The sequence below is a fragment of the Apium graveolens genome, chromosome 8 (genome assembly GCF_009905375.1).
Source record: "Apium graveolens cultivar Ventura chromosome 8, ASM990537v1, whole genome shotgun sequence".
Taxonomy (NCBI): Eukaryota; Viridiplantae; Streptophyta; class Magnoliopsida; order Apiales; family Apiaceae; genus Apium; species Apium graveolens.
In genome coordinates this window covers 2491762-2508348 of record NC_133654.1, presented here as the reverse complement: position 1 = coordinate 2508348, position 16587 = coordinate 2491762, and the positions used below count along the sequence as shown (strand labels likewise).

At 34.9% G+C, this 16587-nt stretch overlaps 1 protein-coding gene across 2 annotated transcripts; it reads left to right on the top strand.

Annotated features, from left to right (window-relative positions):
• The first annotated feature begins 264 nt into the window (after positions 1 to 264).
• On the top strand, positions 265 to 2645 carry LOC141676613 (trihelix transcription factor GT-3b). Of its 2 annotated transcripts, XR_012557093.1 has the most exons (3): positions 265 to 717; positions 1321 to 1975; positions 2104 to 2645. XR_012557093.1 is itself a non-coding variant. In XM_074482299.1 (2 exons), exons 1-2 carry the CDS (start codon positions 439 to 441, stop codon positions 1888 to 1890), a joined length of 849 nt encoding a protein of 282 aa, XP_074338400.1. In that variant the 5' UTR covers positions 265 to 438; the 3' UTR covers positions 1891 to 2090. The 2 variants fall into 2 exon arrangements, 1 of the variants encoding a protein (XP_074338400.1); XM_074482299.1 differs by lacking the exon at positions 2104 to 2645 and having other exon boundaries at positions 1321 to 2090.
• Positions 2646 to 16587: the final 13942 nt, after the last annotated feature.

Here is a 16587-nt window from a genome sequence, read left to right as displayed (position 1 = left end):
TTTTAATCTTAGATATTTTTCAAAAAAGCATTTCAAATTTTAATAATCTATTACGGAGCATGTATATCAAAGCTCTCCCTAATATATGTAGATCAGGGTTGAATTTATTTTAATAATCTATTTATCGAATAATAATTTATGAAAGAAAATGATTAATTAAGTTGACGCGTAGAAGGATGAGAGAGCCGTTTGTTGGATTTCACTTTTTTTTTGTTCTTACACGAACAAATAGCAAACAAACTCTTTCAAACTCAAATACCAAAATCATTCTTTTATTCTTCGTTCCCATTTATTCACACTATCCTTCATATAAATAAACCACTTTTTTCTTCTCTAGACCCATCTTTCTCTTTCTGATCAGATCAACCTTTTCTTTATCACAAAGTAATATATGTATCTACACATACTATATTATATATTTGAACTTAGTTTCTAGATATGGATGCAGGGCATCATCACCATCTTCTTCATCATCAACTTCAACATCAGCAAGTGAGTCTTAATATTGATACAGGTGGAGATAGGTTTCCTCAATGGAGTATGCAAGAAACCAGAGATTTCTTGATGGTTCGGGCAGAACTCGACCCGACTTTCATGGAAACAAAACGAAACAAGCTTTTGTGGGAACTGATTGCTTCAAAGATGAAGGAGAAAGGTTATAATCGAAGCGCTGAGCAGTGCAAATGCAAGTGGAAGAATCTCGTTACCCGATACAAGGTACTTTTATTACCGACACGTCTAATCTAGGCTGTAGTCTCGACTGAACTTCAAAATTCATTAGATACTTTATTTTTCAATTTAGATTTTTAGTTTCTATATATCAATAGGATCAAATAATTTAAATCATGACTGATGTTAAAAAATTAACGATAATTTATTTTAGCCCCGACTATTTCATAATTCTGATTTTACCGTAGATTTTCTTCATACGCGTTTTTATGCAAGATTTGAAAACAGGCAAGCACCTGTATATGGACTCTTTTTATTTGTAATCATTCAATCATTGTTCATTTTAAATTATACATGATTGATCTATCAAAGACTCAGAGAAGTGATATAGGAGTATATATATATATATATATATATATATAGCTAGCCTGCACCCTACAAGCAATATATGTTGAGTAGATACTCTATACGCTTTTACACAACACACCTGTTATTTTCTATTACGCGTTTTCTTGCAATGTCAGTACAGATGATTTTTGAATAGATACATTGTACAAATGTTATTCTAACCACACAGTTTGTTCGTGTCGTGTAATTTCGTATTTCGTGTATTCAAACGTTAAACCCAAACATGACTTGTTACACTTTTAGGGATGTGAAACTATAGAGCCAGAAGGAGTGAAGCAGCAGTTTCCGTATTACAATGAATTACAAGCGATTTTCGCGGCAAGAATGCAAAGAATGCTATGGAATGAGGCAGAAGGAAGTGGTGCAGGAGGTTCTAAGAAGAAAGCTACACAACTATCATCAGATGATGAGGATGAGAATGAAGAAAGTGATGGGGATCAAAAAGGAACTACAAGTGGTAAGAAAAAGAGGAAGACAAGCAAGCACATTCCGGGAAGTAGTAATACTAGTGGTGGAAATGTGAATGCTAGTGTTAACAGCTTGAAGGAGATGTTGGAGGATTTCATGAAGCAACAAGGTGAAATGGAAATGCAGTGGATGAAAGCGTACGAGGCGCGAGAGGAGGAGAGGAGAATGAGGGAGATGGAGTGGAGACAGAGAATGGAGGAGTTGGAGAAGGAGAGGATTATGATGGAGAGGAGGTGGAGGGAAAGGGAAGAGCAAAGAAGTGTCAGAGAAGAAGCTAGAGCTGAGAAAAGAGATGCTTTGATAAATGCACTTCTAAACAAGCTTAGAAGAGAAGATAAATCTTAGATAAATCTTCTGTAGAGGTCTTCATATGTTTTTCATCTAGATCAATGTTCTTGTTTTGGACACGAATTAAGGCTTTGCTTTAGAGGTTTGTCTTTGAACTCTCTTCCTTGATATCTCTTGCTAGCTAGGAGAAAATTTGGTTAATTTTATGCTTGGTTTCAAAAAATAACCTGATATATAGGCATCGCTTTTTCATGATATTCTTTCATTTAGTGTTGAGGAGCTTCGTTGTCGATTCTATCTACGTCGCAAATGACCTGATTTGTTGTTGTGCTTCCATTTTTGCCTCTCTCTTTTCTCTATGATTTGTTTTTCTGCAGACATATGTATGTTGCACATACATGCAATGCATCATGCAGGTTAGTATGTTTCAAATACATGTTAATATTTCCGTGATCCTACGCGCTTTTAGTAAATGAAACTCTATAAATATTGCTTTGCATTGATCTGTAGAGGTCTCTGAGAAAACCACAGCTTGTGCATGTAGGGACTGCATATGTTGTGCTACCTGATTATAAAACTGCACGTGATATAATTTTGTCCTGGTTAATCTAGCTTGTCATTCATGTTTAAATTAGTACGCATTAAGCTAGTAATTTAAATAATGGTTTTCTAATGTGTGCCCAAAGGCACACAATAAGCAATAACTCCCATGAATTTGGTGTATTTTGATTGGTACTCTAATCATAAATATTGATGGATCCCCGCATTTACAACAATTTTATCAATAAAAATGCACAAAACTCATAAAATTTAGTGTTTATTATGTGCCATTAAGCACACATAGTACTGAGCTTATCATTTTTATTCACCTTAAAATATATCTAAAAAGTCAAAGGATATTGTATTTTGGGACGTTGATAGTGGTGAACTTTATTGGAAGTTGCTAACCAAAGTAAAGAGTGAGCAATATGCATGTTTATTGAGCTGTTCGTAAGTACCCCTCCATGCATTTTTAGGAGGGATGGGAATTTTACTGGACCCGGCGGATATATCCGGCCTGTTTTGATCCGTTTAGATTTATTTCAACCTGATTTTTTGGATTTGGATCCCGATTTGAATCTTATTTATATATCCGAAAAAGTTTGAATTTGGATTTGGATCTTAGGTATACCGAATCGATACCCGATCTGAAACCCGAAATTTGTTACAAACCCGATTCGAACCCAAAAACCCGAAAAAAATCCGATAGCATATTCTTATCTTACATAATTTTAAAATATAATACATGATGTATATATATCAAATATTTAAATTTGAATATAATGTTTATAATCGGGCGTTGGATAATTATCGATAATTATATTTATTATATTTGACGCTAATATTGAATTATCTAAATATGTAGAGTTATATTTTTTCCGTCGAACTTTTAACCTATATTTAGGAAAGTAAGATTTCGGCCACAGTACAAACCTTTATTGATAATATATAAAATACTTTTTTGTATTCTTAACATTCAAAAAAACGTGTTACGTAACGTATTTGTATAATAATATAAATTTATTTATTTTTCATTAATTACTTTTAAAGTATCCAAATTAAACCCGAAATCGACCCAAAACCCGAAAAAACTTGATGAATCGGATTTTTTTTTAATAACCGGACCCGAACCCGATCCGAACCGAAACATAATGAGTCGGATTTGAATCTTACGAAACCAGATCCGATCCGACTCGTAGCTATCCCTAATTTTTAGTTGTCATATTTGTAAATATACACGTATTAAGAAAAATTGAATTTTGAAAGTTGTTTCTATGCATGCCCCTATTTATTGCATCAAATGCTAAGGTTTAAGTATATATATTTGTTGTAAAGTCAATGTAAGAATAATCAAGGGGTAAATATGAAAAAATATGTATAATATGCATTTGAACAAAAATGAAATAATTATTTAGGGATAATTTTTTTTATAAATACCACAATTAAAAAGGGACGGAAGGATATCTATTAGTTGGCTATAACAATGTTCTAACAATAATTTTTGGATGATTTTGACTATCGATGATGATTTTTTTGCATCCCGGTCCACCGTCATTATTATTTTAAATAATTAACCAATTTTTTCACATAACTCCTCCGTGTATAAGCTCTTCTTACATAGAAGTACAACGTGATCAAATTTGCTTTCTGTTTATCATTTTTTTACATTGCTTTCTTTCCGAAAACTAAGCACAGCAAGTTGAAATTTATTGGTTGAATTTTGATCTTTAAGATAGTGAACTATGTATTTTCTTTTCACTGTCGTTTTCGTTTATATCTTGACAAAAACACTGGATAGGAAGAAGATCATTCCAACTTGGCTAATTTGTCAACAAATTTCATTCCCCACCCACTACAAGTACCTATATACTGTAGTAATTTAAGGATGTGCCATCAAATTTTTTAATCTTTGACATTGTACTATATACTATGTGTTAATGCAAGAATCTACTCCCTCCGTCCCTCCCAATTGTTATCGTTTCTGGAAGAGTGTCCGGTACACATTTTAAGATGAAGAGAAAGTATAGTTCTTTAACTTTTTTTAAAAATTATATTTTTCTGAATAAAAGTTTAAACATTCTATTTTTATTCAGAAAAAGAAAATTTTAAACAAAAGTTATAAAACTATACTTTCTATTCATCTTAAAATGCGTACCGGACATTCTCCCAGAAACGATAACAATTAAGAGGGACGGAGGGACTATCTCTCTAGTCTTCCCTCTATCAATCTAATTAAGTTTTATTACTTCTTCTGTTTCATTTTAACTGTCTCTTAACTTTTTTCACACATCTCAAGATGCATTAACGGCATTTATGAAATTTTCTTTTTATAAATAAAAATTTAAATTGTATATTTCAGAAAAACAAAAATATAAAAATTATTATTTTAACTGTGTGGTCAAAGCACTTATAAATAAGTGTAAAAAAGTCAAATAATTATTAAAAAGAAAAAGAGGGAGTATTTGATTTGCTCTCACAATTTCCGGACACATTATCAATATTTTTACCTTGTAAACTGAGCTATTCAAAACCGAACGACCCGTCCTCGGTAACCCGGTAACTTTAGACTGTACCCCAAATTCTAAGTTCGATTTCAAATTGACGCTTAGACCCGGGCAGGAGGTCATAATAGTGGAATTTTGTACCAGTCATGTTTAGGATTAGAATTAGGATTAAATAGGATTAATCAAGGTGTTCATAAACTGAACCTAATCATTATATTTGACCTTCTCAAGTTGTGGTTAAGATAGGCCTCTTTGATCATGGAATTAAGCCTATAATTCCTTGTAATTTTGTAGTGAATCATGTCATTTAATTAATTTGCATGTCCGAACTTATCACAAAAAATTCGCAACTTCATTTGGCTTTAACTTCTAACAAGCAACAACAAAGATCTGTCGAGTATTCGATTAATAATGAGAGAATGCAGGCCTTTTAGCACTGAAAACCTACTTGTTATATGTTGTGATAAATGAGTCGACTTTAAAACTTTTTTTCCTTAGCGGCCGACAATAGCAATTTAGGTGCATTGTACACGAATTTTGAAAATGATGTCCGGATTTTTTTTTAAGATCGTAATTTTTTTAAGAAAATAATAAAATCAACAGTAGTTATAAACATGGTTGTAAAAATCGGTAATCGGTACTAATTGGTTTAGGTACCGATTAGGGATTAATCGGCAAATCGGGGATTAATCGGAACAAAAATCGGATATATTTAAATATTTTAATAATATTTAATATATTTATCTTATTTATTATGAAATATAGAATTCAAAAATAATTTATAAATATTAATCTGATTTCAAAAAATAGATCGGTCAAATATTTTTTAATGATTAATCGGGGATTCTTAAAAAATCGGGGATTTTTAGAACAGTGGTTATAAACAACAACATGATTTAAAAAATTAATGTGAATATGTATAGGGGTTACTCTAATTAAAATCAATTTTACAATATATAAACTAGAAGCCAATTTTTTTTTTTAAATTACTTCGAAATATATCATATATAGTATGAAAATCGATCATCGAAAGACGGAGAAAAATACAATGAAGTCGGATTAAAAAAAACTTACCATTTGATGAGAACAATCAAATTAAAAACGGAGAGAAAAAGCTGAGATTATGTATGGGAGGGTGCAAATTAATTGGACGTGGGGGACTATTAGACTAGATTAATTTCTAATGGCTTAGATTAATGTCTAATTTCTATTTCTATTTTAATTTTAATTTTTATTTAATCATGTTGTTAATCTACGAGTTTATGATGATATTCAGATTGCAACATAACAGCAGTTTAGAGTCCAGAGATTGCAGTGATTCAGATTTTCCAGGAGGCTATTTCTCAGGATTAAGTTTGTTAGGGTTTTGTGTTAATCTTGTTTATCTGGATAAACCTTATCTCAAACAAACTCACCACCTTATCTTATAAATCAAGTTTAAATTTCTCAAGCCTTATCTCTTTACTTGATTTATCTTTTTCAAACGTACTAACAGATTAGTTTCAAAGATTCATTCAAATATTTTCAAACAAACTTATCTTCCAATCTTATCTTGTGTTTGAAAATAAATCTGTTAGAACTTTGCTTATAAATACAACTCTTCATTTCAGATTTGTTGCTAACACTTTTCACGAGAATCTTTCATCATCTGAAATCATTTTCTTGTTTCATACCCGAGATATTCATATCCAGAAAAACAAGAAACCTAGTTTGAGTTGTAATCAATTTGTTTATTCTTGTACTTGTATTCATATCAACTTTGTGCCGGGTTGTGGCAAGCTTGATTTCAAAGTATAGCAAGGTAGCTAGAAGGCTAAGGAATAGCAGTGGGCTAGGTAACAAGGTAGCTTGGGAAAGGGTTTCTTTCAGGTGCTATATTTGTAATCAAGGAAAAGATTGTAAGTTCTTTTATTAAAGTTGATATAATACATTCTCTATGCTAGTTGGCATGGGGACTTGGATGTAGGCCATAGACTAGGTGTAGGGGCCGAACCAAGTGAAAACTTCTGGTGTTTTTACTTTTCAGTTTTTCAGCATTCTGCATTTTATTTCTGTTGTTTATTTTCTGCAGTGTAATTGAGACTGTCCCATACCCTGTCTCATTTGTAAAGGGACTGTCCCATTTGCATAAGAGACTGTCCCATTTGCCTTGACAGTTAGAATATTATTTTATCTATCGAGCCATCGAATTTCATTTGGTATCAGAGCATGTGCATTTAATTCTCTTTTTAGTGTTTATTTTGCTAGCGATCCATGGCTCAACCAGATAGGTATTCAAACAATTATCCACCACTGCTTCATGGTGCTGAAAACTACAATGACTGGAAGTTTCGAATGAAAATCTTTCTCCAGCGTGATGCATTTGAATGGGATGCTGTAGAAAATGGTTTCACAATTCCTATGAAAGAAGGGAAGCCAAAATCTCTCAAGGATCTCTCTCCCGAAGAAGTGAACGCAATGAATTCCAATGCTAAAGCTATGAATTCACTTCTCAATGGCATGGTAGCTACAGAATTAAGAAAAGTCTCAGCATGTACTACTGCCAAACAGATTTGGGATACGATCAAAGTCAGCCACGAAGGCACGTCTAAGGTACGTGAAGTAAAATTAAGTATGCTAATGAGTGACTATGAAGGTTTCAGGTTGGAAAAAGATGAAAGCGTGCGAGATGCTCAAGGGAGGTTTCTGACATTGATGAACTCCATCTCACTTCTGGAACGGATCATTCCTCAATCTGAGATAAATAGGAAAATCCTCAGAGCAATGCCAAAGAAGTTTGCTCCAAAGGTTACCATTCTGCAGGATTCAACACTGCTTTCGACTATGGATACTCTAACACTGTTCAGTGAATTGGAGGAATTCGAAAATCAGCTACGTAGATATGATGAAGAAGATGAAGCTCCTCGTAAGAAAACTCTTGCACTTAATGCAGATGCAGATGAGTCTCCTGACGATTCTGATGAAGATATTGCTCTTCTAACAAAGAAGTTTCATAAATTTCTTGCCAAACGGAATGCCTCCAAACGACCTGTGAAATCGCAGTTTATGAAGAAGGACTTCAAATCTAATCCGAGCAAGGAGGTTAAAGTGAATCAAAGCAAAGATACTTGCTTTGAGTGTGGAAAGAAAGGGCACTTCAAAAAGGACTGTTACAAGCTGAAGAACAAAAAGAAGGCATTAATTACTTGGAGTGATGATGAATCTGACGTGGAGATCGATTCAGACGATGAAGTTGCTCAACTTTGCTTTGCTGGACTAGAGGACAACTCCAGTGACAATGATGAGGTACAGAATATTAAGTATAATTCAAATATATCTTCATCTATGTTGAATTTGCAGGTCCAGGTTAAAAAGTTAAAAGAAAAGAATGCTTATTTAAAGCAAGCTTTAAGTGAAGTTCTTAGTGAAATGGATGATCCCATGAAGGAAGAAGCCCTAGTTGCTGAGAACAAATCATTGCTTGAAAGGGTTTCAAAACTTACTGAAGAAAATCAATATCTCAAAAATGAGATTGAGATGAAGGATGTATGCCTTGAAGCCTTGAAGAAAGAGTCAATATCTGTTGATTCAGAAACCGTTAAAGAAGACAGTGCTCCTGATCCCCTTGTTCCTGAATTAAAGCAGAAAGTCGAACAGCTTGAAAAAGATTTAGCTAAATGTTTTCATGGAGAAGGAACTTTGAATGCTCTTCTTGGTGAACAAAAATCTTCTCTTGATAAAGGAGGTTTAGGATGTGAGTCAATCAAGAAACGTGCATTTCAAGGCGGTTATAAGCGAGCTCCTATGAAATATAAGATGCCTTATGAGAAATGTCGAGATTGTGGCAAAGCTGGCCATCCTACATCTGAATCTAGATTATGTGGTATCAAGGGCCACTCTTCTAACTCATCTTATAAATCTTCTACTAGATATAAATCTGCTAATACTTCTGTTAATATTGTTCAGATGTGGATTAAGAAATCAGATAGACATTTATATAAGATTTGTGATACTAACCAACCAGGACCCAAGTTTAAGTGGGTACCTAAGGGATAAAGCAATTCTTGCAGGTTTGTTTGAAGGTCCATGTTCCGCGAAATAAATGGATCATCGACAGCGGTTGTTCACGTCACATGACAGGTGATAAATCCAAGTTTCTATCTCTAGTTGCCAAGGAAGGTGGCTTAGTTACTCTTGGAGATTCAAACACCGTCAGAATTATTGGAAAAGGCACCATTGGTAATGACAGGTTTGCCATTTCTAATGTTCGTTTAGTTGATGGTTTGAAATATAATCTTATTAGTGTAAGTCAACTTACTGATGCTGGTCATAAGGTTAAGTTCGATAAAGATGTATGCTATATTGGTACTCATACTAACGAGTTTGCTTTAGTTGCCAAAAGAAAAGGAAATATTTTCGTATTAGATTTTGATGAACAGCAAGAAGAAATTTGTCTTGCTACTGTTCAAGATCAACAGTATCTTTGGCATCGACGTCTTGGCCATGTTCACATGGATCTTCTTCGGAAGATATCTTCTCATGATCTGGTTCGAGGTCTACCAAAGCTGAAGTACAAGAAAATAGAACCTTGTTCAGCTTGCCAACTTGGAAAACAGGTGAAAACTTCCTTTACTGCTAAGAATAAAGTATCAACTTCTGTTCCTTTGCAGCTCCTTCATCTAGATCTTTTTGGTCCAGAAAGGTATGTAAGCTTAGGAGGTAAGAATTATGCTTTTGTTATAGTTGATGATTATTCTCGTTTCACTTGGGTATTATTTTTACGAACTAAGGATGAAGCTTTTGTTGAGTTTAAGGATCTTATTACTAACCTTGAGACTAAGTATTCATTTAAGCTCAAGACTATTCGTAGTGATCATGGAGGTGAATTCGAGAAGGATTTCATAACCTTCTGTAAATCAAGAGGAATCACTCATGAATTCTCAGCTCCTCGAACTCCTCAGCAGAACGGAGTAGTAGAACGCAAGAACAGGACTCTACAGGAAACTGCCAGAACTCTACTGCATGAGAGTAAGCTTCCAAGAAAATTTTGGGCTGAAGCGGTACACACTTCCTGTTATGTTTTAAATAGAGTGCTTATTCGTCCTATTTTGCTTAAAACTCCGTATGAATTGCTTAAGAAAAGGACTCCTAACATTAGTTATTTTCGAGTATTTGGTTCCAAGTGTTTTATTTTAGATACTCAAAATAATCGAGGCAAGTTCGATGCGAAATCTACGGAAGGAATCTTCTTGGGATATTCTACAACAAGCAAAGCTTATCGTGTTTATAATTCTGTCAAGAACAAAGTAGAAGAATCCATCAATATTTCATTCAATGAATCTTCAAGAAATATATCTCAAATTGATGAAGACACTGCGGATCTATCGTCTCATTCCCAAATGAGACAGTCTCATTCCGAAAAGAGTCAGTCTCATTCTGACAAATCAAACAGTCAAGACTCTCCAGGTCCATCTCAGTCTTCTGATAATTCTGCAGAATCTACTCAAGCTTCAGATGAATCTTCTGGCTATCCAAAGACTCCCGATAGTGTTTCAAATTTGAATTATGTTACTCCTCTGGATAAATCTTCACAAGCGGAAATGAGGCAGTCTCTTTTGAATGAGACAACTCCTATTCATTTCCAGGCAGACAATTCTAATGAGGAAGAAATGAGTAATATTCAACTTCCTAAGTCCTCTAGGACTGTGAAGAATCATCCACCAGATAATCTTCTCACTGATTTAGATCAAGGGATTTCTACTCGAAGCAGACTTCATAATCTATGTGCATTCTGTGCTTTTGTTGCTGAGTTCGAACCAAAGAATGCTCAAGAAGCAGTTGCAGACGAACACTGGTCTGTTGCAATGCAGGAGGAATTGAACCAGTTCGAGCGGTGTGATGTTTGGGAACTCGTCCCACCTCCTCAGGATGCCAAGATCATTGGAACTCGTTGGGTTTTCAAGAATAAGAAGGATGAAGATGGCAACATTATTCGAAATAAAGCTCGTTTGGTTGCTCAGGGATACAACCAACAAGAAGGAATCGATTACGACGAGACATATGCTCCAGTAGCTCGTTTAGAAGCTATTCGAATCTTAATGGCCTTTGCAGCTCACAAGAAGTTCAAGCTCTATCAGATGGACGTCAAAAGCGCATTTCTAAATGGCTATCTCAAGGAAGAAGTCTACGTGAAGCAACCTCCAGGTTTCATTCACGAGAAGTACCCTAACTATGTTTACAAGCTCAAGAAATCTGTCTATGGATTGAGACAGTCTCCTCGCTGTTGGTATGAACGTCTCAGTCAATTTCTTGTGAACAATGGTTTCATTCGTGGTACACTCGATCCAACTCTCTTTATTTTTCATAAACGTGATAACTTTCTTTTAGTACAAGTTTATGTTGATGATATAGTATTTGGATCTTCTAACGAATCTTTGTGTAAGTGGTTTTCTGATTGCATGCATAAGGAATTCGATATGAGTTTGATGGGTGAATTGCAGTACTTTCTAGGTTTGCAAATTAATCAGTCTCATGCAGGAATATTTATTCACCAAGGCAAGTACATAAAGGATTTACTCAAAAGATTTGCACTTGATCATGTCACACCTAAATCAACTCCGATGAGTACTTCAGTTAAGCTCACTAAGGATGAACAAGGTACACCTGTAAATGTCACTAAATTTCGAGGTATGATTGGTTCATTGTTATATTTAACTGCCTCACGACCTGACATTATGTATAGTGTATGCTTGTGTGCTCGTTTTCAGTCTCAACCTAAAGAATCTCATTTGAATGCCGTTAAACGTATTTTTAAATATTTGAAAGGTACGAGTGACTTGGGATTATTTTATCCAAGCTCCTCTTCCTTTGACTTAATCGGTTTTTCAGATGCTGACTATGCAGGGTCACAGGTTGATAGAAAAAGCACAAGTGGTGCTTGTGAATTTTTAGGAGATTGTTTAGTTGCATGGCATAGTAAAAAGCAAACTTCAGTAGCTCTTTCTACCGCTGAAGGAGAGTACATTGCAGCTGGAAGTTGCTGTGCTCAAATTTTGTGGATGCAACAAACATTGCAGGATTTTGGTATTTCTTACTCAAATATTCCTATATATTGTGATAATACCTCTGCAATTAATATCTCTAAAAATCCTGTTATGCATTCTCGTACTAAGCATATTGATGTTCGTCACCATTTTCTACGAGATAATGTTTCTAAAGGTAATATTGAGCTTATTTATATTTCTACTGAGAAACAGCGTGCAGATATCTTCACTAAGCCTTTAGCTGAAGATAGATTTTGTAAAATGCGTCGAGAATTAGGTATGTGTTCTCTGTAATTTATTACGTGATTTTATGTATTTTATGTGTTTAAATATGAATTATGTCATAATACTTAAATATATGTTGTGTATTTATTATTTGAGTTATTAGGTTCCTGTTTATAAATTTGTGGTTTGTTATTTTATTTGTCCGTGTGTTTATGCGTGTATATAGCATTAGATTTTGTAAATCTTTTGATTAGACTTTTCATTTCCTTGAAACTCGTGCATGTATCATTCATTCAATACATCACTTCTGTTTTGCACCTCTTCATCTCCTCTTCCATCTCTAACTCTTCAGTTTCTACTTCTTTTTAAACTCTCTTTCTTAATCTTTTCATTTTCTTTTCTCACTCTACTCTCTCATTCTCTCAAAATTCTATCCTTTCTCTCTTAACCCTAAAATCTTCTTTCTTCCATGGCTCGCCGTTCGAGATCCACCGCTAACCAAACCCCGACCCCTGCTCCGTCTGGTTCGAAGCGTCGTCGTATGGCCACAGTCGTCTCCGAAGCATCTAGTGAAGCATCTCCTAATTCTTCCGAACGCCATGCAAGGGAAAGCACTACTAAGGCATGGAACAAGTCCATTCTAAAAGAAAGGTTGTGTGATACTGATCTTCTCTCCAGGATTGGCGTATCATCATTGTTTGAAGCTGTTGGGTGTGCTGGGTTATTATCGCCGTCAGATGAAATCTATCCAGATTTGGTGAAGGAGTTCTATGCGAATTTTTCGATTTTGGCCGACAATATTGTGTTCTCTTCGGTGAAAGGTAGTCCAGTTTGTTTTAAGGCGGATTTGCTGGCCAGGCTCACAGGCGTATCCGATCAAGGTCCCTGCCCGTTTACCACTCATCAGGCGTTTGACGAGATTCCTGGATTGCAATATGAGGAACAACTCAAAGCTATTCTCGGTGACAACTTTGTTTCTGTGTCTGTCAAACCATTGGTAACTGATTTAACTCCTATGTGCTTATTATTGTTTAAATTGTTTCACTCGAATGTTTTGCCTCGTAAATCTGGTCGTGATAGAGTAACATTTCAGGATTCTATTCTTCTGTCAGTGTTTGTTAAGAAAACCCCTTGTAATTTGGCTTCATTGATTATTTCCAACATGAATCATTGTGCTAAACATGAATCCATGCATCTTCCATACCCTGCTTTGTTAACAAAGATTTTTCAGTATTTTCGTGTTCCTTTTGAGACTGCTAAATCAGAAAGTTTGAATGTTGTTTTTGACTTGTCTGTGTTAACTGCGAATGGTCTCGTAGTTACTGAATCAAATGATTTGTTGTTTGATGATGCTTCTAGGAATGTTGGTGGTATTCCTAAGTCTCCTAATTATGCCTCAGACCCCTTTGATCAGCCTACCAATACTCTTCTTAATTCTCTGTTGATCAAATTAAATGAAAATTCTGTTGCTTTGGCTAATCTTAATCAGCATTTTGCTTCTGTCAAAACTCTTGGATCACTAACTTCTGAAGTTAGTATTCTAAATGCTTCTTTTGAGTTGTTTAGGAAGTATGTTTGTTCATCTTTGGATGATATCAATGCTAAACTCTCTGTATTGCATACTTCTGATGTCAAGTTGTCTAAGACCATAGATTTTGAGTTTGGGACTCTGCAGGAAGGGATGATTTCCTCTGCTAAGGCATGGGAAAAGGAATTTGTTAAGTTGTTTTTTAAGCTTGGGTCAGAGACTAAGTTTTTATCTCAGCAGTTGTCAGCCATGCAAGACAAGAGCAAGATGTATTGGCACAAGAAAAGAGACTGGATTGGAGATTGTACTCTAGAAGAAATCACTGCTCCTCTGCCACTCCCTGCCATTCCTCCACCTTCAGTTTTTGGTATGACCAGAGAAGAATACAAGGCTAAGATTTTTGACTGGCTCCGTGAAAGGGACGGGAAGGCACCAGCTAAAGATGCTTTTGACAAGCTCTTTTCAGAGTATGGCTCAGCTCCGGTGTTTCCTTCATCCCAGAACAGAGCTTCTGGTTCAGGCAAGGGGAAAGCTCCAGTTAACGTTGTCGATTCTGATTGAAGGACCCTTTTATGATGAAGGGGGAGAAATTTAAGATGTTTGATATTATATTTTTTTTTAGACGATGATGGGTTTATTTTGGTTAAGACTATGTTTCTGAATGGGTGTTTTTGATTCTGAATGGTTGGTTTATATTTTTGATGGATATTTTTGGATGACTTTGTGATTGACTGATATTCTGGATTTGTGGATTTGTTACAACTGGACATCCTGGTTTAGGGATGGGTTGTTACGTTTTTAGTATTTAATGATTGAGACGGTTTTATGCATATTGTTCTGGTGTCTCATTCACTCTTTAGTTGTCTCATTCTCATATAATTGCATATATCATAAACTGCAATATATTCTGTTGGTTCTAACTTTGTTTTACAGGCCTTTAGTGTTTTTGATAGGGGGAGCATTTATGCTTTCTTTGTCATCATCATAAAAGGGGGAGAATGTTAATCTACGAGTTTATGATGATATTCAGATTGCAACATAACAGCAGTTTAGAGTCCAGAGATTGCAGTGATTCAGATTTTCCAGGAGGCTATTTCTCAGGATTAAGTTTGTTAGGGTTTTGTGTTAATCTTTTTTATCTGGATAAACCTTATCTCAAACAAACTCACCACCTTATCTTATAAATCAAGTTTAAATTTCTCAAGCCTTATCTCTTTACTTGATTTATCTTTTTCAAACGTACTAACAGATTAGTTTCAAAGATTCATTCAAATATTTTCAAACAAACTTATCTTCCAATCTTATCTTGTGTTTGAAAATAAATCTGTTAGAACTTTGCTTATAAATACAACTCTTCATTTCAGATTTGTTGCTAACACTTTTCACGAGAATCTTTCATCATCTGAAATCATTTTCTTGTTTCATACCCGAGATATTCATATCCAGAAAAATAAGAAACCTAGTTTGAGTTGTAATCAATTTGTTTATTCTTGTACTTGTATTCATATCAACTTTGTGCCGGGTTGTGGCAAGCTTGATTTCAAAGTATAGCAAGGTAGCTAGAAGGCTAAGGAATAGCAGTGGGCTAGGTAGCAAGGTAGCTTGGGAAAGGGTTTCTTTCAGGTGCTATATTTGTAATCAAGGAAAAGATTGTAAGTTCTTTTATTAAAGTTGATATAATACATTCTCTATGCTAGTTGGCATGGGGACTTGGATGTAGGCCATAGACTAGGTGTAGGGGCCGAACCAAGTGAAAACTTCTGGTGTTTTTACTTTTCAGTTTTTCAGCATTCTGCATTTTATTTCTGTTGTTTATTTTCTGCAGTGTAATTGAGACTGTCCCATACCCTGTCTCATTTGTAAAGGGACTGTCCCATTTGCATAAGAGACTGTCCCATTTGCCTTGACAGTTAGAATATTATTTTATCTATCGAGCCATCGAATTTCACATGTATCTTATTCAAGGACCGTACTAACAGTTCTTGATCACCGCCACCTTATATGTATATCTGTCACCCGCCTTTAACCCGTATCATTGTTGTCATCTCCATGTCAAAACAAACCACAAAGAATCTTCAAATTGTTGCAAATATGCAAGAGGCTGGAATCCTCGTAAAAAGACACCGATGTCTTGACTCTTCGATGCTGCGATTCGTTAAATAGATGATCAACTTGTGAGACTGAGAACTAATTTGCAGACTTAACTAGTCAGCTTCATAATTGAACGTAGCTGTTGAAAATGGCTGGAGTCTCATCGGTGTTGACACAATTCCAGCTGTACCGTGACCTTTCACTTGATTCACTGGTTATCTAATAGTATAAAAATTCCAAGAATGCGGTGAGATATCGGAAGGATGCATGGGGAAGTTCCAGGGGCATAAAATCCTGTAAAGTTGGAGCTTGTGATTCTAGTGTTTTTGCAGCAGACTAACAGGTAAGGTATGGTCACCTGCAGCTAGTGTCGAGTTGTCTATTGTTCAATCAAATACAGGAACCAGGAAATATAAATTTTTTCACAAATCCAGGAGCATAAAATCCTGTATTGGTCTAAGAATGGCGTGATATTTCGAGAAAATGATTAAATCCCAGACTTTTTCTTATATATCTTTTGTTTTGACCAGGTTGTAAAAATTGATGATCGGCACTAATCGGTTTAGCTACCGATTAGGGATTAATCGATAAATCGGATATTAATCGGAGGGATTAATCGGAACAAAAATCGGATATATTTAAATATTTTAATAATATTTAATATATTTACCTTATTTATTATGAAATATATAATTTAAAAAAATTATCGGATTCAAAAAATACATCGGCCAAATATTTTTTAAGGATTAATCGGGGATTAATCGAGGATTTTTTTAAAATCGGGGATTTTTAGAACATTGAGTCTAACATTCTGGTAAAAATTATCAGATAATTATTTTTAGAC

What these genes read in the sequence shown, in the direction of transcription:
- LOC141676613 (XM_074482299.1), top strand. Translation starts at nt 439, where the DNA reads ATGGATGCAGGGCATCATCACCATCTTCTTCATCATCAACTTCAACAT. An exon ending in ATCTCGTTACCCGATACAAG is followed by an intron (nt 718 to 1,320) that starts GTACTTTTATTA and finishes TTACACTTTTAG; the next exon opens with GGATGTGAAACTATAGAGCC.